This window comes from Ceratotherium simum, chromosome 14, assembly GCF_057802395.1.
Source record: "Ceratotherium simum simum isolate JZ-2026a chromosome 14, ASM5780239v1, whole genome shotgun sequence".
NCBI classification, from domain to species: Eukaryota; Metazoa; Chordata; class Mammalia; order Perissodactyla; family Rhinocerotidae; genus Ceratotherium; species Ceratotherium simum.
Genome location: NC_141913.1, coordinates 35,178,217 through 35,203,467, shown reverse-complemented (window position 1 = coordinate 35,203,467; position 25,251 = coordinate 35,178,217). Strand labels below are relative to the sequence as shown.

The 25,251-nt window shown below is 41.1% G+C and overlaps 1 protein-coding gene across 1 annotated transcript; it reads right to left on the bottom strand.

Moving 5' to 3' along the window:
* Positions 1-471: 471 nt before the first annotated feature.
* SLC14A1 (solute carrier family 14 member 1 (Kidd blood group)) lies at positions 472-24,835 on the bottom strand. The gene is made up of 9 exons (XM_004422489.3): positions 24,689-24,835; positions 17,694-17,850; positions 16,895-17,084; positions 14,549-14,677; positions 12,605-12,797; positions 9,767-9,914; positions 9,426-9,560; positions 4,179-4,228; positions 472-2,495 (listed from the first exon to the last, which is right to left on the bottom strand). The coding sequence occupies exons 1-9, from the start codon at positions 24,833-24,835 to the stop codon at positions 2,322-2,324; spliced, it is 1,323 nt and encodes a 440-aa protein (XP_004422546.1). The 3' UTR covers positions 472-2,321.
* Positions 24,836-25,251: the final 416 nt, after the last annotated feature.

The window sequence follows — 25,251 nt, the reverse complement described above, 5'->3', positions numbered from 1 at the left end:
GGCACGCCATGGCCCCGGGTCAGCCCTGATGCGGTGCCCGGGGCCTGTCTGGGAATGCATGGAAGCTGGGTCTCAAGACATTTATCTCAAAGTGTGAGGAGCATGCTCTGAACAGCTGTAACTGTCTTCAGTAATTCATTTTCATCCCTGAGCAAGGAGAACAATGGATAGTTGAGAGGATACCCAAGGGGAAGGGCCCATAAATCTGAAATTGAACAGGGTTTGCTCAGCTATACATCTGGTGCTATCACCAAGTATAAGAAAGGAATAAGGAGTCTAGCACATCTAAATGTAAGCAATACATACTTATGTATGTGACTGTTAATATACACCATAGCTATAAAAGGCATATATGACTTTTAAACAGAATTTACACAAAACTGAGTTGTGAGTATAATTTATTCGTATTCTTACATAGAAATTTGTTATACAGACAATAGGAAAGAATACAAGTACTCCCCAAGAAAACTAATAAAATACTCACTTAATTTTAGGATAATATTTAGTAACAAAAATTGTTTGAGAAAATTAATATTTAAATTAATGTACAAGGCTTTAAAATGTTCCTATTTATAAGGCTGTGTGAGCACAGAGGAAGAAGGTATGTAATTAGCACATGGGAGCTCCATTCTGAAGATCAACTTGGAGACATTTTAGAGGCCTCAGGTTCACTCAACCATGGCCCAGGTTCTTCACTCCTGGTTCTCTTTGGTTATGCTTGTTTTTTTTCCTGTCCTCCCGCCCAACTCTTATTTTGCAAATTCCCTAACAAGGGAGATTTCAGTTCAAACACTGAAAATTTAGTTTTTTCACAGGAATATACATGACTCTATGACAGTTGCAAATTCCTGGTTTCAAAAGGCTTTGGTCACAGGGTTTTTCAATTGGAGCAATGTTTGTTTTCAAAAGGAAGAAGTGAACTTCTCCCTAAAATATGTGTAGGTTGACTTCCCTTCTTCTGTTAGTCATTCAGCAAACTGTATATTTTGCACTGAGCACTGCAAACCCAAAGAGGAAAAAAACCTTTAGGGTTCCACAGGTTCACTTTCTGAATCCTCCAAAATACTGAATTGATACATCCCGAAGTGGATGGTAATGACCATAACCTTCCACCGCCATCTTCAGCACGTTTAGTTATAGAATATTTATAGGACTGATAACTTTTAAATTAAAAAAAAAGAAAAACAAGAGAACCCTGTATCTGTATTTCTTTTTGGTGGTTCAAATATCATTGGTTTCTGAGCGAGAATATTGTGAGTGTGTAGTAAATAATGAATTTTTTTTTACGTAAGAAAATCAGCAACTTCTAAGTACCCAGGAACACTCTGACCTTAACTTTCAGTCTTTACAACATATAAGACATGTTCAAATGAACTGAAAATGTGACCTTAAAGGGCCCTTGGATGTTGCTGACTTGATTCTATGCATTCGTGGCATTTACAAAATCAACTTAGGACTTAAAGTAAAAATAACCTTGCTTAGTATTTTATAAAAATGTAACTTTTCTTTAATATCCAGGAACTAGTGAAGCCAGGATCTTCTCTTATTTTATCTCATTGAAAACAAATCCATTCTAATAAGAAAAAAATAATAAATTATACCTAAAAAGTCCTTTGTAATCTCCAAGAAAAGTGACAGTACAGAATAATTTTGACTGAAAAAATCCCTTTCTCCCTCCTGCAGCTCTGTCAGCCTGAGAAAAACCAACCATCTAGTGTAAGAGAATGCCCCACACACAACAGACAGCATCAAGGCCATTCTGCTGAGGAGCTGGGGAATGAGCTCAGTGATAAGCCCGAAGCCCTGTGATGTTGACCACAGCTGTAATGTGTAACTTGCATTGATTTTTCACAAGCCCAACTGCTTATCAGAGAATTCTGAGTTGACTTTGATTTTGTGACCTTGAATTCCATTCACTTAAGGCTTGATTGGTTTATAGAGCTTAATTTTTAATACTGTGAATATCACGTAGCCAACAAAACACCAAGAATATTAATAAATATTAATAATTAGTTCCAGTCTCACTTCCTCTCTCTGTTGGAGCACTTTGACTTTATAAATATGTTACAGTCTTAGCACCAACGCCCCACTAGGGTTTAAAATTCCATAGCCAGGGCACATCATCTGGATGTGTCTATCACATCTTTGGGGATGTTCCTGGAGTCTAAAAGAAAAATACAAAATTAGCATAAGAACAGATCACCAATGGGTTAGAACGAAAGTTGTTACTAGTGAAAAACAAGTTTTCTGACACCCTGGAAGTCAACTGGGGCAGTTCATTGGAAATGACTTGTGACCATAGCTGTGGATGGAGGTTGCTGTCACAAAGGGCTTTGAACCATCTTTTTCTTGGCTTGCAGGTAGAAGATGCGGTTTTCTTCAGGATAAGTGGCTTTACTGAGGGGCATCTTGTAGATGTTGGGGTTTTTCGTGGTCAGCAAGAGGAACAATAGTGTGGCCAAACAGAAGGGCCAGGTACCAGATGGCAATCCAACCTGGGAAGAATAGACAAGCCACACATTTCTTTGAGATCCCATCAGAAAACTAATGCACACAAAGCACTACCCTTCCCTCTAATCTCATTCAGCTCAGGGGGATGAGTCACTGGACTATTGTTCTGGACTTGGCTTCTGTCCATGGAGACTGAGTCTAAGATCTCAGGGCATTTAGCAGTTGAAATGTTATCATTTGTTCCTTAGAGTGGTCAGTTAGATCTCTGTCTTGTATATCTTTCCCTCTTTCTCATACATTCAGACTTCCTACACCAGATGTACATACAGAGATGATACTTAGCAAACTACCAATAGCATCACATTCACTAGGCCTTCTTTGCCTAGTTCAGCCTGCAGTGACCTCTCTCTCCTTGACTGCCATCCAGACTAGGTCTTGGACTTCACTTGCTTTACTTCTTTTCATTCCATCTCCCAAATAGACTCTAAGCTCCTTGAGGGTAAGTCCTTCTGTGCTGTCCATGGCAACTCATGCAATTCTGTGCATATATCATGCACTTGGTTAGGTCTGGCCCTATGCATGGACTCTCTGGGGTGTGATGGTACCCAAACCTGACTGCACATCAGAATCATGGGGAGGGGTTAAAAAAACCACAGATGCCCAAGCACCATACAAGATCCACTCCATCAGAAATGCAAAGGAACAGGGCTTAAAGGTCTGTATCTTTCAAAATCTCCCTAGCTGACTCTGTTGTGCAGCCTGCCCAATTCTGGTCCATGGACTGATGCCTGTGAACCTTTGTTGGGATGCAAAGGGCCCCACAATGCTCTAATGGACTTCCCATCATGCCTGTGATGGGGTTTTGACTTTCTACCAGAGAGATATTGTGCCTTCCAGATAAACTCTCTATGCGGCTGCTGAGAGGGCTAGATATTGTCCTGACTCATTAGCAGCCATGACCACGTTGACATGGATTGAGCTATCAGAAACTGGCCCTACATCACCTGCAATGGTGGGTGAGGAAGAGAGAAAAAAGTGCAGGGCACTGGGAGGTGGGGGATCCTGGAAGAGTCAGGGGACACTGGGCTCCTCAGGAGAGGGGAAGGAGAAGGTCAAAGGGTAGGACAGTGCTGAAAAGGAAGGAGAAAGAGTGGCAGGAGGCACTTAATGGGCAATGATTTTGCCTATTAAATAATTCAACCAGGACATGGGTCTGAATAAGTCTTCTTGATGACTGGCTGGGGATTTAAAAAAAGACAAAAGGTATGAAAAATTATTGACTTGATTAAAAAAAAAATCTGAGTCTTTAGCCAATTATCCTTTTCCTCCCTTTCCTGATTTCTCAACTACTACATAATCCTGGCTTTCTGTTTAATAAAAGATATTCTAAAGTCAACGTCTCTCTTTTTTTTTTTTTTAAGTCAACTTCTTGACACTCAGAGTTAGACTGTGAACTTCATAATATGTTATGCAACCTAAGTTTCAATTCTTAAAATCAAGGAATCAGAAATTCTTAACAAGCCTGGTGATTGTAGTTTGGACTAAAATTTACTACAATGCTGGAAGGTGAGTGAGGACAGGCAGGTCCAGGAGATGGGAAAGTAGTGGCTACCACAGTCATGGATCCTGCCATGGGGCTCTACCCAGGTAGACTTCAGGAGGGTTTCCATATCATTGAAAACTGATCAATCATGCTGATGATAAAAGCGAGATTAAAGCAAACTCACCACAGCCATCAGGTTTGACATGCTGCTTCCGAGGTAGGCAGTGAACAGGGCTACAAAAAAAGGAGAAAGAACAATGGTACATTTCTCATCACAGGAAAGACTGCTTTCCAGTATAAATCCCCTGGAATGGAAGCTTTGACATTTTGCCAGCTAGGCTAGTACCCTGGTTATAAGTATGAGCTTAGAGTCAGCAGCTCTGGGTTCAAATCTGGACTCCACCACTTATGAGCTTGGTGGCCTCCATTTCCTCACCTGTATAATGCAGATAATAGGAGTATCTCTCTCATGGGGTTGGTGTGAGCATGAATGGAGATAATGCTTGTGCTTAGCACACAGTAAGTACTCAATAAAGGTAGCTTTTCCGTGGTTACTATTTTGTTGCTGTTATTGCTCATACTTAAGGCCTTCCATTTCAAATAAACTTCCCTGTTATTTGATCCAAGCTTAGTTGAATTAAAATGAAAATTATGAATGTTTCTTGAGATAGCACAGTTTCCATACAATCTCACTGCATCTAGGATTCTCATATCACTGGTTAGAATTCACAGTTACAAAAAATCATGGTATAAAAAAGTAAGAAGGTAGTAACTCAGGGATCAGCAGAAACTGAACACAAACTTGAGATTCCTCCCGACGATAACATTTTTCCAAATACCATTAAGGTTGGTGTACAGGTCCATGTAGAAACATGATATATATATATATTTTTTTGGCGAGGAAGATCAACCCTGAGCTAACATCCATGCCAATCCTCCTCTTTTTGCCGAGGAAGACTGGCCCTGAGCTAACATCCCTGCCCATCTTCCTCCACTTTATATGGGAGGCCGCCACCGCATGGCCCGACAAGCACTGCATCAGTGCGCACTCAGGATCCGAACCCGGGCCGCCAGCAGCGGAGTGCGTGCACTTAACCACTACGCCACGGGGGCTGGCCCCCTTTATTTTTTGTGAGAAAGATCAGCACTGAGCTAACATCTGACGCCAATCCTCCTCTTTTTGTTGAGGAAGACCGGCCCTGAGCTAACATCTGTGCCCATCTTCCTCCACTCCATGTAGGACGCCGCCACAGCATGGCTCTACAAGCAGTGCATCGGTGCGCGCCTGGGATCCGAACTGGCGAACCCCGGGCCCCCGCAGCAGAACACGCGCACCCAACCACTTGTGCCTTCGGGCCGGCCCCTAAACATGCTATGTTTTCATTTACTTTGAGCATGAATCTTAGAGTGGTTAATTTGAGTGTGTGTGTGACATTCAATGTAAAACAATGAAAACAAAGATCTCAACTAGCAAATCATCAATTCTTCCATTCTGCTTGAAGAGTGAGCTCAAGGAGGTTCAGGGAAGCCCTTAGGTTTCACAGAGGCAGGCTGAAGAATGGTCTCCATATAATGGCCACACAGCCACTTGGGCCACCAGCACTATTAGACACACTCACCATCTAAGTCTTCATGTACAAATGAGAAATTGCATCAGCTACGTTGAGGGGCGGGACAGGAAGCAGTGGGAGGGACTCTGTGATCCTCATTTAATTTGCTATAGACTTTTGTCCTTTTATCAATATTTTATCTTTATATCCTGGTATTTTTTGTTCAACGGTATACCTAATTCTTTCATATCTGAATTGTCTCATGCTAGCAGGAAAGGTTTGTCTTCGGAAACAGTCCTGGCTTCAAATCCCAGCTCTGCCATTCTGTTTGTTTTATAACAAATCACTGAACTTCTTGGAATCTAGTTTCATTGTCTGTATAAAGGCAATCTGAAGACATGCTTTACAGGGAAATGATGTATCTTAACTAAAATCATGTATTTCCACAAACAGCAGCTGTAAACTCATCCCTGTCACCATGGGATTGAGATATTGCTCTGAGCAGAAGGGTGCAATGGCTTGGGTTGGAAGAATTTCTCTGCTTGGGTTTGCTAATTTCATTTATTTTTTCCATTTCATTCATTCATTAATTCATTCAACAAATATTCACTGGCTCTTGGCTAAGCACCAGGGACACTGTGTCCCTGCTTTCTTGAGTACCAGATATTCTTACAACACTTCTCCTGAGTACATGAGACATTATTGCCATTTCTCTCCTTTTAATACCTATTGTACTTCTAAGGCATGCTTTTGGCACTCAAGTCTCATATTGTTATGCTGTTTTGAAGTGATCTCCAATTCCAAGTTCCTTTTCTCTCCCTAGCAGGAGTGTCACATGATCTAATAGTAGTTGCCCATCAATTAAGACTTGCTGAGTCGGACTGAGAAAGCCTCACACTAGAGGTGGAATTCTGCCCACCCCAGCTTGTAGGTGATGACCCTCCCAGTGTGCTGGGTAGCTGAGGGAAAGCAAAGGCCTTTAAGTGCTAAAGGGAAGACTGGATTTCAGCTCTTCATAGACAACGTCCTTCCCAACAGACCACCATCTGTGAGTCCTACTATGATAACCCAACCATGAAAAAAACATACAAAATGTGTTTACAGTTTGCACTGATAAAATGAAAATGAGGAATTCTCTGGATATGCAGTTTCTGGTTGAAAGGCAGGGAAGGTAGCATTGCCAGGTTCTATCAGAGTTTCCCAAGTCTTCTTTCTGATAAAGCCATTTGGACTAACGGAAGAGCAGCTCTGTAATAAATGTCTGTTATTTATTTACTTTGGCTGAGAAGGTTGGGTCTTTTGACTGGCAGTGTCAGGGTGATGTGAGCAAGCTGAAACTTGCTGTGGCATTTTACATGTGAGATTTGCTTTATGAGAGGGGCTGGAGGTCTGTCTCAAAACTTTATGTCCAAAGATGAAAAAGACTGATAGTAACAGGTACTCTCACACACTATTGGTGGCAGGGAAAATTGGTATGGCCTTGGTGCGGGTGAATTCGGCATCTACTGAAACTAAAATTGGCAGAGCTGGAATTTTGGCACCAGCGTCTGGGCTCTTAACTAATTCAATATGCTGCCTTAACCATTATGCTATACTGGTAAAGAAAATCTGATCCTTCCAAAGGAAGGGAGGCATGCTAGGCAGAATAATGGCTCCCAAAGATATCCATGTCCTAATCCATAGAACCTGTGAATATGTCACCTTACACGGCAAAAGGGACTTTGCCATTGTGATTAAGTTAAATATCTTGAGATGGGAAGATTATCTTGGATTATCCAAGTGGACCCAATGTAATCACAGGATCCTTATGAGAGGGAGACAAAAAAGTTATATCTAAGGAGTGGGATGGACTATTTTAACTTTCTGCTTTATACTTTTCTTTATTGATTGAATTTTTGTTCTGTTTTGTACAATAAACCTATATGACTTCTATAATAAAGAAAGTAACTAAGATATTCCTGCTTTGGGGAAACACATCTGTAAACATCTTTGGCTTCATCCCTCTCCATGGTCTGTCAAGACCTCATTAACAACTCTTGTGACCAAAATAGTTTCTGCTTGATCTTTAAGGATGTACTCAGGCTGTCCCCATGCTGGTCCAGACCACTCTATCCGCCAGCTAGAATTCCTCCTTTCAATTTTTTGGGACTGATAGAAAAGCCACCTTCTCCAGGAGGTACTTCTTGATGATTCTGAACTGTAAAGTTCCTCCAGAGAATTTTGTGCTGTACATGTCTCCTCGTTCTGCTAGAAACATCATATGGTCTCCTGTGGGCTCTCTTTCTTACTCACCTCACTTCTGCCCTCCACTATATCACTGTCTGTATACAGGAATGGCATGGAATCTAAAGCTTCTAAACCCCCAGCTCTTCCTAGTACTGTCTGGGTTGCATCATGAGGATTTAATAGGAATTTGCTGCTATTGTCAACACAAAGGTATGCACACTAAATAAAGGTTTGAAACCTCAAACCAATCTCTGAATAAAGATAGAAGGTTGTAGGATAAAAGATTCTAATCTAGCTGAACTCAAGTGGCCACACAATCTGTCCATAACCTTCTCCTGTTCCCTAAGCTTGTGAACAAATATAGGAGAATGAGCAAAAGTTTTTGACAGGGGCCTTAGGTGAAACAGCCCCGCAACTATAAAGAAATTGACAAAATGACATGTAAATGGCAATACAACTGCAACTGCGTTTTGTTAACCTTGCTACAGCATCGGAAAAGCAAAGTTGAATGAGGCCTTAGAAATCTTTAGTCCCATGCTACTTCCTGCCCAATACAGGAAATCCTTTTAAATCCTGCCTGAGATGTAGTCCGCCATTTTAATAACGGTTTAGATACCTTGGATTGATTAATCTGGTGATAAACTGACCCTAATCACTACATTAGAAATAATTTCTGCACATTCCACTATTCCTTTGCTCCTTTGTCCCCCAGGCAGTGTCATTCCTTTCACTCTAGCACATTATCTTAAATACTTTTACTTGTATTGAATTAGGGATGCCAGAGGCTGTGGGTGAATAAGCTTACCCTTACAATGGCCTGAGAAATCCACTAGCTTTTCAAATCCAAATCACTTGAGGTCTGTTTTCACCTAATGGCATGAATGCTACCAAAGGAAGCAGAGGAGTGTGGCAGGTGTAATTCTGCAGGTTGTTAGCAAATGTGAATTCTGGGTTTGTGTTGACCCCTAACTGACTGGATGCCTGTCAGAACATCACTTTACCCCTTTGGCCTCAGTACCCCAACAGTAAAATGAGAAGGATGGAGTGGAGATCTCCAGAACCCCTTCTACCTCTGACAGGCTGAGTCTGGCTAGAATACGAGGATTTAAGGAAAGGATTAATACAGCAGTTATCAAAATGTGGTCCCCAGAGCAACACCATCAGTACCATGTGGCACCTTGTTAGAAATGCAAACTCCTCCACCCACCTCCAACAATGAATCAGGAACTAGGGATGGGCCCATTGAGAATGGCTAGATGAATGTGATTCTCAAAGGGCCACAGATAATCCCCCCTGATTCAGCCAGGGAAATGGCTCTGTGTTTAGCATGAGTTATTTCCTCTTAGTTTCTTGTATGAAGTATGAAGAACATAGGACAAGTCAAATTTCTATCCCCCAAGATATACATATTGTAAAATGAATTAATACAACTCAACAGGCTCTCCTGTCTTCACAGTAACCAATGAGGTAGGCAGAGGAGACTTGACTCTTCCCAGAGAGGGGATGTCACTTGTCCTGGTCACACACTTAGATACCAGGGGTCACAAACTAGAACCCCAACCCTAGTTTCTCACACTGTCCTTCTTTACTGTTTGCCCTTGATTGTTATCTCATAATCGTGAGCAACCTTCCCCTCAGATGCACGGGATACTCACCGCAGGCAAGAGCCAGGAGGTGGGTTTGCCAGGTGAGCGCCATGAACATTCCTCCAATTGCGATGCAGGCCAGAGAGCTGTTCAAACCCCAGAGTCCATCGTAGATGTCCCCAAATGGAGCCGAAAGACTGAGTCCTATTAGGCAAGACAGGAGGGGTCGGAGCTGCAGACTAAAGGCAGGATGCTCCGTAAGGAGTCTGGGGATGGAGGAGGCATCCAAGAACTCCCATTGGTCCCTTAGAAGCAGAACCCTCAAGAAAGGTCTGGAGTATAGAAGATGTCTGAGACAATGCATGGGATGGAGGAGATGTTCAATATCTGGTAATGAGTCTTATGCTTACCTGCTACTACCCCCACCAACGATCCGATCGCAGCGTGCAGGCACATGAGTGGGGAGGAAAGTAGGAGGGCACATAGGAAAATGCCCCCTGTCCATGGATTATCACAGCCATATATCTGACCAACACCCACAGGCAGGGATTTCAATAACTGCAAAAACAATTTAGAAAATGAGGTCATTAAAATAACTGAACAGAAACCCACAGGACACCCACAAACACATACAACGTGATTTTAGATTTACTGTATCTTATCTTTCAAGATCAGTGTTACTAATTTTTCGAATTCTCTCTTTCTATCTAACTACAGAAAAAAATCTCAGTCATTCTGCTTTATCCGTAGAGATACACTTGCCCTTCCCTGGTGCATACTGATCACGCCTTCTCAAAACTCTCCCTTCACTCACTGGCTCTACTGCTTGCACTGACACTTGGCCTTGGTCGCTGATGAGCTCCCACTGTCACTGCCCCCTACTGTGAGGATCTGCCATGCCTCCCAGAGAGGATGGCAGGGACTACAGCTTACACTTCTATTGTTTTCAACTGTCTGTCAGTGCTGATGCCAATACATCAACACACTCCTATGGTTAACAGAAATATTATTATTACTCCTATGCAATTTGGTTGTTAATACTGAAGCCAGAGACCTGAAGCCAGGTTATCTTACCCACAATTCGGAAATAATTATTGGCAAGTTCATAAATCAGGACCATATTTATACTTCTGTTGTTAACAAGAACATGTATTAATTTACAGGATATCCTCAGCTTATCCTAGTTATTGATAAATGTCAGTCAGTCCTCAAAACACAAAATACACGTAAATGTCACAATTCTACTTTCTGGCTGAGGCCTGAATTCAGCTAATGTGTTCACAGAATGGCAGTTCTCAGAAAGGTACAGAGTTTGACTCAAGCTAATAAATGATAATTATTTATAACAACAATTCTGGTAGAGCCAGGATAGGCATAAATAGCCATGTTAGTTCCATTTTGACCAAGGCTATTTATTGAAAGACGCCTTCCCCACCTCCCATCTTGCTCCTTCCACCTTCTCTAGGTACATGTGTACCTTCTGGCAAGGACCTTCGAGAGGCAGTCACTCTGATAGAGGGAGGCCCAGCTTGGGCACGAGGGACTGTCCTCTCTCTTCTTGCATTAGGCTGGATCTAATGCTGGCTTCCAAACACTGGTTTGGTCCTTGTTCACCAGACGGGACCATGCTGTGAGTTTTTGATTCTACTCTAGGATGGGCCCTAAAGTCTTCCAGCTGTGGTGGATCTTCATGTGCATACAAGAAATATTTCCTGTTTCTTCTAGACCAAGGACATAGGCAAAGACTGCATTGGCTTTTATCTTAGAACTGGACACAAGGACTATCCCTCAGGTAGCCAGGGAGGTGGGGAGTTGGGTGAGATGGGAAATAAGTATGCTGATGATGGGGTGGTAGTTCAAAGTGAGGAGAAGGAGAAGACCCCCACGTCCCCAGATCAGCACTGACCAATAGAACTTTCCATGATGGTGGAATATTCTACATCTGTGCTGTTCACCAGAAATGCGACTAGTGAGGCTAAGAAACTGGATTTTAAATTTTATTTAATTTCAATTAATTTACCTTTAAGTTAAAATAGCCATGTGGGGCCAATAGCTAGTGTATTGGACAGTGCAGTTTTAGATCAATTAATACTATTCTATAGTATTATAAAATAGTATATTATATATACTATTATTAGTATTAGTATATTATATATACTATTATTATACTATATATACTATTATATATATAGTATATATATGTATACATATATATATACACACACATATATATATATATACTATAATGTTATTTTTCATGGGTAGTTCTAATAAATCTTTGATTTTTCTTCTGAGTTATTTCCAAATGGTCCCATTCATCTTCTGGACACGAAGCTAAAGAAAAGGCTCCTCACAAGCTTGGATCACTCAGAGAAGAGGGTGGTAAAAGGTGTTTCATAACCTGATGGTGGGAAAGCCAGTCTTTCGCACGTTATAAAAGGTAAGGTTTCTTTGATTTTCTTCTGATATCAAGTGGTCTCTTGTTTTTAATAATCAAGAAAACTTAAACAGACTTATTAAATAAACACCAATAGGAAGAGCTGGAATTCGATTTGGTTTTTAAGAACGAGTGCTCTCTCTACGCATATCTGTAAAATGATACATAGCATACATCCCACGATAGTGGTTCTCAAACTCTGGCGCACATCACGATTGCTTGGGGAGCTTGTTAATACAGGTTTCCAGGCCCTACTCCCAGAGATTATAATTTAGGGAGTCTGAGATGGAGCTTGTATTGGTATTTAAAAAACAATGATTCTCATGCCTACCAAAGCTTGAGCACTCTGAATTATTGTACACATTCTATGAGATCTACCATAAGAAAAAGCAGAATGAGAGGTTCTGTAACGGGATATAAGAGTAAGCAGCCAGTTCTTTTGATTGGAGGAGGTAAGTTTTGGAGGATTCAACCCCAGGCTGGAGGCTCCTACCTCAAGGGCTGGCCCCGTCACACCCACCCAAACAAGGGCCAAGTTTGAAATAGAGTGTTTGATTTCCAATGGAGCTATACTCTGGAGTTAGTACTGCAGATTTCAGGAAAAGTTAGCTTTGACCAAATAGTCATTTAAGAAATCCCTTAGATCCCAAAGCTTTGGCCTAGAACAAATGCTTTAGATGGCAAGATGAAGGCAGCAAGGCCACCCTCAGACTGAGTCTCTATAAGGCTCTGACACCCATGAACAATTCACCAGGAGGACACTGGGCATCTTCCAGAGCCAGGGGGAATGTGAGAAGATAATACCTCTTACCTGCAGGGCACTGAGGTCAGACCAGGTGACATTGGCAACTGAGGTTACAGGTGTGAACAATTTGCTTGGGAAGAACAAATTGTAATGTCCTGTGGCCGAAAGATACATTGACAACGCCATGTTGAAGGGCAGGGTGAAGACAGGGAGGTCCCATTTGTGGAACACAGAGCTCAGTGCACTTGAGAAAATTGGGCTAAAAACAACAACAGAACAGAATGGAAGAATATGCACGAGACAAGCCAGGTTGACAAACTGAATTTCTATACTATGAAAGGGCTTTAGTTCATCAGCAAATATGTCCCTAAAATTCTGTGTTGGCGAACTTTTCACAGAATAAACGAAGCAAAACAACAACAACAAAAAAACCCAAAAAGCAACCTGGGATAAATTGTGTCATAGAATAATTCTTACATAAAGTCAAAAATCAACTCTTATATTATTCGGCTTTTAAAAAATTATACCCTGCGGTTGCTCACAATGAGTTATATATCTAGGGTTTAAAAATATTTTTGAAGTATTTAAGATATATGAAATAAAATACTAACAACACAGTTAAAGTGTTCTGTGTAACCTACTTGATCATATGTCCCTCCTTCCCCACCAGAGGCAACCACAATCTTGAACTTGTATATCATCTCCACGAGTCTTTAGTATATCTAATTTTGGAAAAGAGAAACAATTGTCCAAGGGAGGATGCAGGTGATGTGGGCTGGAGGAAACAGATCTTAAGTGCAGGGAGGCAGAGTTTTAAGTGTTGAGCAGTTGATGAACTGTGTGACCTTGGGAAAGTTACCACTCCTCAGTTTCCTTGTCTATAAACTGGGGGATTGGATTAGATGGTCTCTGGGTCCCTTTTGTGCTCTCACTTGTTGACCCAATCAAGGAGCCATCATTTTACGATCAGACCTCCAGATTTCCTGGATTGTAGGAGGGGCTGTGGTGAGCACCTGTAGGCGATACCTCCTGCCCTTGAGCCTTTTCTTAAGAACAGGTTGGAAGTTACTTCCTGAGAAGGTTGGCTCTACCGCAGGTTCTCTTCCACACACTTGTGGGAGCAGCCAGGGTGGGTGGCCCTCCCGCAGACACTGTCCACAGTGGGCTGTTTTTCTAATTTGTGTGGATATTAGTACTTTATATTCTAAACATGCTATTTAGAAGGAAATGTTTGCTTCCAAAAAGAGGATTTAAGATAGTGTCAATGTAGAAACTAGTTTGAAGGATTTAGGGTAAAAAAATAAAATGAGTTGAATGCAGTAAAGAATTTTTTTGAAGGGGCGGGGCAGGTGGGTAAGAGGAGTTCGTATAGGCACAGTGGTTCTCAAAGTGGGGTCTTTGAGTCAGCCACACCATCATCACCTGGGAACGTGTTAGAAATGCACATTTCAGGTCCCACTCCAGATAGACTGAGTCAGAAACCCTGCAGAGGGGAGCAGTAGTCTGCTTTAACAAGCCCTGCAGGTGATTCTGATGGTGCACAAGTGTGAGGACCACTGATGTAGGGACTGGTTCTCAACTTTTGTTGCACTTTCGAACCCCTTGGGAGCCTTTAAAACTCCCAATGCCCAGGCAACACCCCAGACCAAATGCATCAGAATCTTGGGTGGTGACATGGGTATGGAGGACCACATGCATCAGTGTGTTTTAATGCTTCCTGTTTCCAATAGACATAACCTGAATCTAAGTTTTAAGAAATTATTTATTTTTCTAAAAATTGTGTTATATACATAACGTAAAATTTACCCTTTTAACCATTTGAAAGTGTGTGGTTCAGTGGCATTAAGTACATTCACATTGTTGTACAACCATCACCACCATCCATTCATGGAACATTTTTCATGTTGCAAAACTAAAACTCTGTACCCATTAAACAATAACTCCCCATACCCTTCTCCCCGCTACAAATTTTTTTTTTTAAGAGCATTTTGAAAACCAGGTACAACTTACCAAGTCATGGACATAGCACATACAGGAAATAACAGCCACCAGAAATAGTTTCCCTTGTCTGAAAAGACTGCTATGAGTACTCCCACCAGGGTGGCATTGTAGCCCTGGAGCCCCGCTGCAATTGCTGACCTGCGGGCAAGAGCACAGCACGGACATTTCCCAGGTGGACATTGGCTAGATTTGCACATGAATGACACTTGCAACTTCCAGATCATACTCACATTAGAAAATGAGATTATATCTAGAAATCTATTTCAAAGTCTATAGAAGCCAAATACTAATAAAAACATGAAAAAACAAAATACGCATAGATAAAATACAAATATGCATACAGAACAACCCCCTCCAGAGGCATTATAGCTAAAGATAGAATTCTAAATTCTAAAGATAGAATTACGGCATCTAGTAGAGGAAAGAAAAATCAGCAAGGCAACCTGTTCTGCTTCCTTTTAGCCTTCCTTCCTTTACTTAGCCTTCGGGAAGTTATTATTTCTTTTAACTCTTTAAGGGCCTCTGACTTGAACAGAATTTTTAGTATCATGAAACTGTTTCCTAAGTCTGATTTCTTGGTGAGAGATACAAGATTCTTGAAATGTAAATGCACATTCTTAGTGTCTGTGACCTTATAAACACTAATCTTCCAACTTAGCATATATTTTCATTTTCCTGTGCTTCCATTTTGTTGTCTCCAAATATACATTTCCAAGTTATTACAAAGAAAAACAATTACTTTTCTTTTACTTGGCAAAGTATTCCATGTAATTAGGTGCATATCTAACACTTAATTCTTTCTTGGGTCTCTTTTTGCTCCTCAGCATTTAACCTCACTTCTAAAAGTTGTCCAAAGGGTAAGTTTGTACTCCTTGGTACAAATGGCCAAAATGGTTCCCATTTCATAATTGGGAACTAGAAGCGCCAAGTGACTTCTGCAGAATGAATTCTACATATATGAATCACTTATATTCATTTGGGCAAGAATATTAGGGTGGACTCCCTGTTTAAAAGTCCTTTGTCTCCCTTAAATAATCCTTTGGGACATGTGGGAGGTGACACAATTTGTATTGGTTTAACTCAGGAAGTGATAATGCCCTCCACAAATTGGGACTATAAATGATGACACATGATGAGTGAAGAACTATGCAAAGATTCGTCCTCTCAACAACTGACTTGCAGATTTAATGCCTGGGTTTGATCAACAAAAAATTAATGGCAACATCTACAAGTTGTGGAATGTCACAGTTAAAGCAACAGGAAGATACGTATTCACTTAAAACAGAGAATTGCCATTTTAACAGTCCTTTAGGACCAAAGAAAGTAAAAGAGACTTGAAAACTAACACATGTAAATACGACTTGTCTTTTAAAAAATACTGATAAGGCAAATGGGTCAACTTTCACTGGAGTAAAATAATGAAGGGATATTCAATATAGCACAATCCTGGACCACACCTTCAAAGTGGAAAGACTGTTTCTTGATACATTGGAATAGGGTTTAAGCAAGATACAAAATCACCCTCTACATAGAACATATCAGGCTCCTTGGACCTGATGGGAGAGTGGAGCATTTCCTGACTATCTCCTTGAGAAGCTCCTTAGGCAATTTACAGTAAGAGTTACAAGAACTTAGTTGTATAATGACCATTCACTGGGGATTCTGCATTGATCCTGGACACCTAGAAGACCGGCAGGCTCCCTGAAGGAACTGGTTAGTCAGGAGCTAACTAGTCCCCTGGTGGGAGCCAGCTCATCACTTCTTCAATGTCAATTGATATTCAATTTATAAAATACATGCTATTTTTAACCTAACACATATTTTAGAAGACAGACTAACACTTCTTAAGTCAGGACTTGCTAACTGGGAATTTGTGGTTATTCAGCTCTCTGGAAGCTGACCTGACCTTTGCACTGTCTATGAAGAATGATTTGCTAAACTAAGCATGGAAACAAGATACAATGAGATTAGTGGGATTTTTAAGCCTCTAAGATGTTTCATGAACTCATATGTGCTTTTGCCCAAACAAACAAAATGCTGATGATAGATAATTGATTAATCATTAAAGAAGATCCCTTTAGAACCTCTCCTGGGAATTACTTGTAGCTTAGTTTTGGTTACCATGTACTGCTGTGAGAATCTGGTAGCAGTCAGACTGGCCACTTATTCAGATACCATGAATAAGAGGCCACAAATGATTCCCTGACCTCTAACTAAAGACAATTATAAAGAGTTCTATGGAATAAAGGCCGTTTCTCCGGAGAAGCGTGGGGCTTGATCTCTGCTGCCCACACTCACTGGTTGGCTCCTGTGTTCTCAGAAGTGAGAGGAACAGGCCTGGATGGACATGCCTACCTGTCCTGACCCAGCAACAGGGCCGTCAGGGTGGAGACCACCGTTCCCACACAGCCATTGAGAGCCCACCAGGGGTTCTGGACCAGGAGTCCCACCACAATCAGGATTCCGCTGATGGGGTTGCTGACAAACACCACTTGGGATATGCCCCTAAGAACCCAGTCAATGAACTGGAGTACCCAGGGTTTGTCTGGAAGAGATGAGATGGGCAGAGGTAAGGAAGTGGCAAGGCAAATGGTGCTCCTTCCCAAGTCCAGGCCCCCGCTGAGCAAAATCATCAAAATCCTGTCTGATGAAGGTACAGATTATTTTTGATATTCCTTGAAGCTTTTTCTCTCTGAATGCTTTGCCCCTTTAGTGGCACCGGATCCCGAAAGCCTCCAATTTCTTTACTCTCAACCCACACGGCCCATACTAGAACTTCAGCTCCAGAAAGCATCGAATGCACTTATTTACCATGTTCAGAGGTTCAGATGCTTAAGCCAAAGGAATGAATTACCAATAGTAAAATTTCAGTTTTTAAGTACTGAAATTACAGGATGGAACCAGGTGTCTTCCTCTGATATGAGGAGGGCCCTGGCCCTAACCACTATCTGCATAAAAATAATTTTAAGAGGACTGCATGTCCTTTATTTTCCGACAAATAAAATTTTCCAGAAAATAAAAAGTTAAAAAATGGAGAGGGAAGAGATAGATAAAAGGTAAGGGAATATAACTAAAGATATGAGTAGAAGAGCCGGCAAACCATTTCCCTCAAAGCCACTTCTCCCATCTCTCCAAGGGATGGAAGCATAAATACCTTTAAGCCATTTGGCAAATTCTCTCATATCACCGGTGACATAGCGAAGCACTTTGGGGAAGCACCTGCTCCCTTGACGTGGTGAAACCTGGTTTTCACCTTCATCCACTTTAATCATAGTGGGGCTGTTCTCCATGGCTGTCTCGTCCTCTGATTCCTTGAGGAAAGAACAGAGTTCATAAACACTGTAATACAGGACATTCCAGACTGGTCAGCATTGGGCTTGGTCACAGTAGCCACAGAGGATAGGTTTAAAGGCACTTCATCTGGACCATGACATCCCATGAGACTAAGAGACCACATTTTCCTCTTGAAATAATGCCACAGAGATTATTACCCAAATCCAAATGCCCTACTACTTTTGTCCTCACTGTCTTTACTGCTACCACGAGAAGGTTCTGGTTTTCAATTTCATAAAGTTCAGTTTCTAGTTCAAAAAACATTTATTGAGCACCAAATCCTGCACTCAAAGAGCTCAGTCTAGTGGAAAAGACTGAAAACCAGTTAATTTCAACATAAGAGTCAAATAATAATATAGAAAGAGCTAAGATCAAGTGCTTAAGCTTCATGCCGTCAATTCTAGGAGCCAGACATCAGGTTACGAAATGGCCTGCTCACTAACGCAGACCAATCAGCTACTTTCCAAGTCAAGCAGCCCTTCGAAATTAAAATTTTATTTTACAGTAAAAGGTTTTATTTTTAAAAATTTGAAAGGAAAGAAAAATTTTAAAAAGTTTGTGTCAACACAGCCTAAGAAACCCCCTCATACACACTCGCCAAGCTTGTATGTGTGAAAATACAAATTTCAAAAACAGGCAAGAATAATATTCCACAAATATATAGAAACTGGAAAAGGTGGAAGTGGACAAAGCTGTTGAAAACCAAAGAGTTGTGATCCAAGAATTGTATGATACAAGAAGGTACAGGGCATAATTATAGTAAGCATGCCTTGGGAAAATGCTAACAATAGAACCATGACTTGTGTTCACTACGAGACTCTTCACTTCTCATGATGAGTATGCAATAGGAAAGCACCGACATCACCAAAATGTGGTACCCTGGAGACAAAAATGAAGGTTGCATGGCGCTGACAGTAGATACAAAAGAAGACCAATGACGTAATCCTAGAGGTAGGCAAAGGGAGAAAGACGATGGCAAAACCACATTGAGTGTGCAAGAAAAGCCAAGAGTACAGCCAGGTAAGTGTGAGGTAGGGGAACAAACTGTCAGACCCCAGAAGGCATAATTCTGCAATGTTGAAGCTACAGGCACATAAGACATGACCAAGGAAATACCCAAAGCTCTTGAAGATTAACCAGCTCATCTTCTCCTTATGCACAGGCTGAGAGTAAGGAGTTCTCATGGCTATTTTTGGCCCCATCATTATTCCATTTAACAGAGTCAACAAATAGCTATTAACAGACAATAAAGTTATGTCTTATTTTTTTTTTTTCGAACCTTGACTCTAGTTTTGGCTGCCATTAATCCCAGTACGGAAATCACTGTGGGTAACTGATTTTTTAATTGGGTAACAATTACACTTCAATTGTATTATTTCACTGCCCAACTAACCATCCTGCTTTTAAACAATGGCAAACCATTAATCATTACACTAAGTAGAAGCTATTTATGCAATATATTCTAGACGAAGCTCATTTTATCTTGGCAAAATAGTGTTAGACACCAGAATTTGTGCAGCTTCCAATGAACCTTTAAAATTCTTTGTTTTTTTTTTTTTTAGGTTTTTAAAATAACATTTATTTTTTAAAAGTTAACATGTTTATAATAGGAAACTGAAAAACACAAAAGCAAATAACCAAGTTATCGCTAATCACAAGCAGTTTATAGTTTGATCTGTCCTTCTAGGTCCTGTGTGTTTATCTACACAACTAAGCATCCATTTTTAAGTAATTAAGATTGCAGTTACATATCAGACTTTTTCAAACATCATGAATATTTACCATTTCAATGTCCCAAAGCTACATGAGTATTTTGATAACCAACAATACACTACACCAACTCAATCTGAAAGAAAAACAATGTAATCTTGCCTTTCTTGGAGACAAAAATGGCAATAGGCCTCTAGATAAAGATATCGGCTGAGTTATGATTAAAATACTGCATTCTCTTAACGTTCAATTAAAAATGAGACAAATGCACAGCAACGAAAGCACCCGATTACTGCATTCTACAGATGGAAAAAAAAAGAGACATCAAGCAACAGAGTACACAAAATATAATACTTTTAAGAGAATTTGATATCTGATCTATACTATTAAAATATTAGCAAGGAGGTAAATTTCCATTGAATTACTTAACAACATGTTCCTGTAGTACAGCCAAAAGAGATCACACACATCTATGGTTATCATCAAAATATAAATATGAACACATCTGCATACATCCCTCCCCCTGTACTTCCTTCAGGCCCTCTGCTGCCAACCTAATGAACTAGTCCTGACGTACATGTCTCAGAGAAAGTTTAACAATTCCATGTCCAAGACGCTTCTTTTCTATCAATTATAACAAAAAGATATTTACAAATTGGTTAATTCACTAGCCCTACTTTTTATCATACAGTGTCACCTCAGGACATCTAAAAAGCTTAGATGTTGCAAAACGAAGAATGAACCTTGCCCACAACAAACACAGGTACTTTACAAAAATGCACATATAGACCTATGATTATAACCTAAAACTGTCTTCTAGATGTGGAGATACCAGCAAAGAGCCCTTCCCTCCATCCTTTCTCGTCTCCCTCCTCCACCATTTCAATTATTAAGTATAGGACCACATCTAATTCCAAGAGGTGGATTAACAAAGACACTCCCAGAAGACAGTCCTTCCTAAAAACTAACAAAAGGGCATTTATAAAAGGATTATTTTACTACTTCTATTTTTTATATACTTTGGGCATTAGGACTTGTTTATCCTTTAATACACTGCAATATTAATTAAAATGCACATATAGAACAATGGTTAGACAATCTGAACTTGTCTAAAGACTCATGGGCACAGAACTCTTCTCTCAGCACTTCCTCCCCTGCCCCTCTCCTCACCACCCAGTGATCAGTCAGCATACTCTCCAAAGCATCAAGTTTAACAAACCCATTCCCAAAATACAACCATTCCTATAATTAACTGAAAAAATACTTAAAGGATATTACTTTAACTCTACTTTTAACATATGTTGTGCACTTTTAGAAACCTAGAAAGACTAGATGTTTCAAATAAGGATTTAAGTTGTCCACTAGACATACAGTAGAATTGAATAAACTGCATACAAAGGCTATAATCTGAAAGTGTCTTCTAAATAGGAACATCTGGCCTAGAATCCTTCCCCGTCTCATCTCTATTAATCCAGTGACAAGTATAATAAGCATTTGTAATGCTTAGAGAGGATTTCCATAATTTCACTTCCTCAAGCTGTTTTCAGAACAATCTTTCCTATTAATTTTAACACAAGGTGTACACAATATTTGCTTTCTAATTCTATTTTTGTCATACACTGGCAAACTTTTTAACATCTAGAAGGACTAGATGTTGTAAATTAGGACGTTTGCCCTTTATATACACTATATACACAGCTAAGTAAAACAAAACGCACAGATATACCGGACTACAGTTAATCCCTGCCTAACTATAAACCTATTGGTATAAAGCCCTTTGCACTTTCCTCTCCTTCTTCCCCAAACCAGCACAAATATAATAACGTGTACTGCTCTGAGAGGTGGTTTGATCATTTTGATCATTCCATTCCATTCCATTTCTAAGACAATATTTCAAATGAATTTAACAAAAGGGTACCTACAAAATGTGTTATTTGACTACTTCTACTTTTAACATACTTTGTGCACTTCTAAACATCGAGAAAGACTAGATATTTCATATAAGAACTTACTTGTCCGCTATGTACACAGCACGGTTAAATAAAATTGCACATACATAACAGTGGTTATAATCTGAGGTGTCTTCTAAATACTACCATTTTGGCCTGAACCATTCCCTCCCTCATCTCCTTCTCTCCACCACCAATCCCGTGGACAAGTATAGGTGTGTGTAATGCTTAGAGGTGGTTGAAATTCATATCCAAAAGCCATTTGCAGAAGGCAAGCTTTCCTATGAATCTCAATACAAAGTGTACAAATTGTGCTAATTTTACTAACTACTTAGTAAAAAACTGGCAACCTCTTTTAACATCTAGAGACTAGATATTGCAAAATTAGGACTCATTGGTCCATTATATACACAGCAAAGTAAAACAGAATGCAGGAACATAAGGGACAATGGTTAATCTTGCCTCACTATAAACTTACTGGCATAGAGCTCTTTGCACTTCCTTCTCCCTTGAACCAGTGCACAAACACAGTGTGTACTGTTCAAAGAGGTGGTTTGGTCATTCCCTCCAAAATAAACAACAATATTTCATATGAATTTTAACAAAAAGATATTTACAAAATGTCTTTTTACTACCTCTACTTTTAACATATATCAGACACTTCAGAACATCTAGAAAGACTAAATATTTCAAAAAAATACCTAGCATTGTCAACTATACATACAGTAGTGAGGAATAAAATGCACACAGAAAACAACGGTTATAATGTGAAAACGTCTTCTAGATATGACCAGGCAGGCATAGAACCTTCTTTTCTTCCTCCTCAAGGTCTTCTACTCTATGTCCTCTAACCCACTGAATGAATGTGTACATGTGTCTCCTGATGTTGCTGCTAGTGGTGGTCTAACAATTCCATTTCAAAAAGTCATTTCCAGAAGCCATTTATTTTCTATGATTATTTTAAAAAACAAATGAGCATTTGCAAGACGTGATTTTTTGACTCTATCATCATACGTTGGCAACCTCTTTACATCAAGAAGGCTTAGATGTAGCAACAGTTTTCTTTTGAAAGGTTGAGGGGCAAGTTGAGAGCAGCTTTTTCATATTATACACACAGGCCTTCTATAAAGTGCCAATAAATCTTCCCAAAGGGGGGTGGGCACTTCCTATTGGCCACATGGGGTATGTTTTTCTACCATTTATATCTTCCAATATCAAGGTCTGGTGAAGGCGATGGCCCGCTAAATGTTCCACCTATCATAGGCTGGGGCTCCTCTCACCTTCAGGCTTCATTAAGGCCTTTTTCCGGACGAGGGGAGACCTCGTCCAATTGGGACAAAGCGGTCATCCCACGCCCTGGATCTGTGTGGCTCTAAGGCCTAAGGGTGGCTGACCTTGCGTCCACGTAGACCCGCCTTCTCGGGCCCGCCAAGGCCCTAACGGCCCTCTTTGGTGGCCGCCACTCTTCTCGCCCCACCCCGCTTGACGCCCAAAAGCGTCGCATCCTCCGTGGCTCGGTGGGGCCTCCGCCCAGGCCCCACAAGGTTGGGCCAGGAGACCAGGCGGTTGGTAGTGTCTGGCCTGCGTGAGGCCGCCGCCATTAGGCCGCGGAGGTGCGGATGGAGGGAGAGGTTCACCGCTGCTTCAAGGTCTGCGCCCGGCCTGTAGGCAGCGCAGCCAAGGCTCTAAGTCTCTGCAGGACAGAGCCCGTGGCCTGTCCCCTGACTCCCAGCTCACCCACTGGCCCGCCGCTGGACCACCTGGAGGGCCCTGGGAGAGAAGGCCCGTCTCCGCTTCTCACTGTGTTCTCTGCTGGAATTAAGAAATTCTTAAATTGAAAACTGCTGGAGGTCAGGAACCAAAGTTAAGTCCATATGGAGCTCAGCTGGCCCATAGTTAAACTGAATTATTAAGCAATTATGAAAAATTGCCTTTTATTTCATTATCTAAGTGATGGCTATCATTAATTTTCAGATATCTCCCTCTTTAAATCTCATAGCTGAAAATATTGCTTTGTGGGCTCCTTCCTCAGCTACAGTGACCCATTTTCAAAGCCATACAAACTTATGAGAGGCATCAGGCTTCAGCCCAGGTGACAGCAAGCGACTCAAATAAATACAATTGCCTTGAGTTTCTATAACTGAGTAGGTCAAGTCCTATAGAGGCAGCATGTAATGAAAGCATTAAAGTGGCATTTTCCATCAACTACAGAAACAATTAGGTATATGGGTTATTCTAGAGTGAACAAATTCATGTTCTCAAAATCTCCAGCATTTATTTATTTTAGAGCGTTTTAAATACGTCATCACCTCAGAGATTTTGGAGATACAGATATGAAACCTGATAATATAACTGGCCAGACATGATTGAGAACCTGAATGGCCAGAGTTCCCTGCTGAGTCACCCAAAATTAAAGAAAAATTGAAGTATTTTTGTCTGAATCCACAGCCCAACATATAGAAGGCTTATTGCAATTTGTTTCTCCAATATCCGCATATGAGTTGTAGGACTACCAGATCCTAGAGAGAGGGGTCTTCTTATGTGTTGAGAAGACCTTTACTGCTGTTGCTGACCCCCCAGGAGCCATTTATTCTGAACTGCTGAGCCCTTCAAAGCTCGGGGAGCCGTGACTACTTGCTCCAGAACTCAGACATGAGAACCGCTTCTGAAGAACCCGTAACTTAAAGTTGTAGTTTACCCTAGAGTTTTATCAGACTAGACTATTTGCATTTCTTTAGGGAACTTATAAGAATCTAGACATCCTAACCGGGACTGCAAAGCTATGGGGCAGGGACCTTCTACTGATGCTCAAACTTCTCAAACTCATTAAATTACAACTAAGAAGACAGGACAATAAAATAAAAGGAAGAAACTCTAATAAAATAGAAGCAGGATGCATTAAAAAGCCCAGACCACTTTCTCCTAGCCTTTCCATGGTTGTCAAAACTCTGCAGCTCAACAGTCCAGCATCTAAACCAAGATGAGTGCCTTATGATTTTCTGGACCAAGAGCCTTGTGCATCCAGCTCAGCCCAAGCTGCATGGCTCAGCAGAGGTTGAGCACCCCTAATCTCAGGCTCTACTCAGAAAAGACACACCACAGCTGGGAGCTCAGGCCACGAGGTTCCCGAGACAGAGGCTGCAGGAAGGACGCATACCTGTTCTGGTGGCCCATGGGCCAGGGTCAAGCTTAGCCGGGCGAAGCCTCCACGCGCTGCCTCAACAGCTTTATTTCCAAAAGGGTCTGTCCAAAGAGGACCAGGAGGGGCATCATCAGCGCCGCCAATCAAAGACCGTCCATTCATCCTTCCTTTCTCTCCATACACGACCAAGGGCAGAAATACGTGACTCAGCAGGACGCGTGCCCTGGCTCTGATGAGGGCATGAAATGCAAGATGGAGGGATGCAGGAGAGCACCCTCTGGGTTCCTGGGGAGAGGAGATGTGGCCCCTCTAACAGAGAAGACAGTCTTCTCCATCAGCAAAGAGCTCCATCAGCAAAGAGGGACAACCAGCTGATTACACACATTGAATGTTCGTTTTACTTTGCTTAAAACAAAACAAAACAAAAATGGAGGCAAATCATCCTGCACTGAGACCAACGCACAGATTTTGTTCTGCTGCATTTCTCCACTAGTAGGAGGTTGACAGATCTGAAGCCTGTTCCAGAGGAGGGATGGGCTTCAGGCTTGCTCTGAAATGCTTCAGGCAAACTGTTAGGG

Bases quoted from the DNA above. Each gene is read 5' to 3' on its own strand.
- SLC14A1 (XM_004422489.3), bottom strand. From the start codon at position 24,835: ATGAATGGACGGTCTTTGATTGGCGGCGCTGATGATGCCCCTCCTGGT. The intron at 17,085-17,693 runs GTATTTATGCTT...CATCTCTTCCAG, and splicing joins ATTTGCCAAATGGCTTAAAG to ACAAACCCTGGGTACTCCAG. The intron at 9,561-9,766 runs GTAAGCATAAGA...CTTGCCTAATAG, and splicing joins GTTGGTGGGGGTAGTAGCAG to GACTCAGTCTTTCGGCTCCA.